This window comes from Dictyostelium purpureum, assembly GCF_000190715.1.
Source record: "Dictyostelium purpureum unplaced genomic scaffold DICPUscaffold_808, whole genome shotgun sequence".
Taxonomy (NCBI): domain Eukaryota; phylum Evosea; class Eumycetozoa; order Dictyosteliales; family Dictyosteliaceae; genus Dictyostelium; species Dictyostelium purpureum.
In genome coordinates, this window is record NW_003520125.1 from 1 (window position 1) to 3,558 (window position 3,558).

General features: G+C 21.0%; 1 protein-coding gene across 1 annotated transcript; it reads right to left on the reverse strand.

The window, feature by feature from the left end:
• Positions 1 to 1,541: 1,541 nt before the first annotated feature.
• DICPUDRAFT_85644 (uncharacterized protein) lies at positions 1,542 to 1,898 on the reverse strand (the record flags this gene model as incomplete). Its single annotated transcript, XM_003295189.1, has 2 exons — positions 1,542 to 1,722; positions 1,756 to 1,898. 2 exons carry the CDS (start codon positions 1,896 to 1,898, stop codon positions 1,542 to 1,544), a joined length of 324 nt encoding a protein of 107 aa, XP_003295237.1.
• Positions 1,899 to 3,558: the final 1,660 nt, after the last annotated feature.

A 3,558-nucleotide genomic window follows, 5' to 3' on the forward strand; every position in this document is an offset into this window, starting at 1 on the left:
ATACTGGAGTTAATAAATTCAAAACAATAAATAAACTACACCCTTTTTTTTTAAAAAATGATCATTTATTTTATGTATTCGTTGGTGTTATCGATGTCATTGATAATATGATTTAGATAGATATATTTTAGTAAGTGGAGATAACTTACAGATATAGCTTTATTAACTATTGTTTTCGATGGTTTTAATAAATAATGATAGGCCAATAAAGAACATAATATTGATGGATATATTGGAAAAGAAAATGGTTCATTACTTAAGTACAATTTGAATAAAATCCTCATCAAAATAATCGTATACATTGGGGTATTGATGTCTAAGTGATGTTGATTGTAATAGTATTTTGAATATTTCTTTTGCTAAATCTCTGTGATTACTGATAATTTCACTAAATCCATAAATTAATTTGTTATTGAGTTCATATTTACTATCTACATAAATATGTTCATTATTTTCTATCTTACATTTTAATAAATGATATAATTTTTTGTCTAATAGGAATTCTAATGATGTTATATTTTTGAAAAATAATCTATTATCTGGAATATGGTTTATATTATTATATTATATTTAATTAAACAACTGAATGAATGAAATGAAATATTTTATTAAATAAATATTTATTATGAAAAAATAGATTAAATAATTCTGAGATTTTTCGAACATAGTTGTTACTATTATTCATTGTTGTAATGTTATGTGGTGATGTGTTTAAAATTAAAATGAAATATTATGATTATAAAAATACTAAAATGAAGCTATAAATTTAAGCTTGATTATACAAATTACTTTGATTGCGAGCTTGAATTTAATGAAAAATAAATTCGAAAAAAGTTTTTATAGAGTTTTAAAATTTTTTTTATAATAGATGGATCCAAACTCGGTATTCCCTTATTTGTACATTCTATTAAATTTTTAATCTGTAGCTATCATAAAAGTAGTGATCATTCGTTTATTTTTTAAACACCAAATAAAAAAATAATTTAATTAAAAAAATTTAAAAAAAATTTAAAAAAAAATTTAAAAAAAATTAAATTATAACCCCACCACACACAAAATGATCGAAAAAATTGGTAATTATTAATATTAATTTTATCACAAAAATAAATTAATTTATTTTTAAAATTTAGATAATCAATAGAAGGGCAATCTAAAAAAAGATCACCTTCAAAAAAAAGATGAAAAAGAAAAAAGATAAAGAAAAAGCAGATAGGGAAGAGGATATGTAAAGAAAAATATAGAGATATAGAAATAGAAAACAATTAATGGTAATAGATAAACCTTTAGCGGTCGAAAAAAAAGAGAGCAGGATGAAATCATGCATCAGCAAAAGTAGTTACTGAAGCACCCGAGGAACCCAAAGAATCAATTATTGACCAACCAGAGGTAAAAGCCCAACAGTAGTCGAAGAACCAAAACCAAATAAAAGAGTAAAAAACATAATATCCAAAACACAATAAAAAAATTAGATAATACATAAAATAAATGATCATTTTTAAAAAAAAAAAGTGTAGTTTATTTATTGTTTTGAATTTATTAACTCAAATATTTCTTTGGGAGGTTGGGGTTCTACTGTTACCCCCATAGCTTAGGTAGTTTAGACCCACAGATGCAGATGTAAAATGTAATGAGTTGTTTAAGGCTTGGTTTATATAGATTAAAGAGTCGATTAAACCAGCACGAAAAGAATCACCGGCACCAGTCGAGTCTACAATTATGGCTCTATATATGTAGATTCACCGGTTTTGTAGTTACATAGGGTGCCACAAACAGTCGTTAAATATATTTAATTTAATATTATACATTGGTTGATCAGATTCAACAAATCCAATTCTAAACATAGTTCTTACTTTCTCTTTAAACATACATAGATATCTATCTGCACCTGGTGAATTCATTATATTGATCCTTGTCCATTAAACATGTGTATTTGAAATTTTATGTTTAAAATGATTTATTTTATATCAAATAAAAAAAATAAAAATAAAAAAATAAATAAAAAAATAAAAAAATAATTATTTCAAAAAAATAATTTTATAAAAAGAATTTATCTTTATTTTATTTTTATTTTGGTGAGCCATTATTTTCAAAAGATATGGGTTTCTTCCAAACAAATAATGCTGCCAGTTTTTTTTTATAAATTATTTGGTTCTACTGGAATATATTTACGATTTCCACCATTCATTTTAATATTTATTGTATAATCAGTGTTTTTTGATATATTAATAAAATTATTATTTTTGTTAATAAATTTATTATTGTTATTAACAGCAGAAAACATATTTGAAATATTTTCTATAATTTAAAAATAATATTATTAATAGATGTTTTTTATTTTAAAATTAATTTTATAGCAAAAGTAATATTAACTTACTGAAGATCATTTTTTAATATAGTTTTGTAGTTTTATCAAATTTACTTTTATTTGAAGGTTTTTAACTTATTGATGAAATAAAAATAAATTTCATTTCATTTAAATAGTTTTTTGAATCAACTCAATAAAAAAGTTGATATCAGTTGGTAAAAATAGATTTTGATTCAATAATTGATTCAAAAATAAAAAGTGAAAACTATTTTTGTAGCTTCACAAAATTTGGTTTACACTTATTATTTTTAAACACACACTAATTTCTTTATTTACAAAGTAATTTTTATATGTAAAAATATTTTTTAGTGTGGTGGGGTTTAACAATTAATTTTATCCTACAATTAATTTTATCTGTTTTCATTATTCAACTACGATTTTGAAAAGATTATAGAAATTGACATATTTTTTTATTATAATAAAGATTAAATAAATTTCTTATATTTATATTGAATTAAATTTTTTTAGGGGTTCGAAAATAGGTTAGTTTGATTTTTTAAAAAAAAAAAAAATAGTCCTGCCAACCGCACCCCCCACAGCGCACCTATTTCAACCTTTTTTAAAACTTATCAATTTAAATATTTTCAAAAATTATAGCATTTATTTTGATTAAATAATTTAAAGTAGAAAAGATTTTTATTGACTAACTGAAAATTATTTTTGTTTTAGTGAAATTGATTTTAATTTTTTTTTATTTTTATTTTTTTAAATTTTTAATTTTCATTTTTTTTTTTTTATTTAAAAAAAAAAAAAAAAATTTAAATTTAATTTTTATTTTCATTGTATGAATGAAATTATATATTTCATAAAGCATTTGTTGAATAATAACCATCACTTTAAATCATCCTATTTATTTAATTATATCAGGTTGATATTATACCAAAACAAATTAAAAATAATAAACAATTATATTAATAAAAATATGTCAATTTCTATAATCTTTTCAATATCGCAGTTGAATTGTTCTTTTATTATGATGGATTGAATAATGAAAACAGATAAAATTAATTGTTGGGTAAAATTAATTGTTAAACCCCACCACACTAAAAAATATTTTTACATATAAAAATTACTTTGTAAATAAAGAAATTAGTGTGTGTTTAAAAATAATAAGTGTAAGCCAAATTTTGTGAAGCTACAAAAATAGTTTTCACTTTTATTTTGAATCAATATGAATCAAATCTATTTTTACC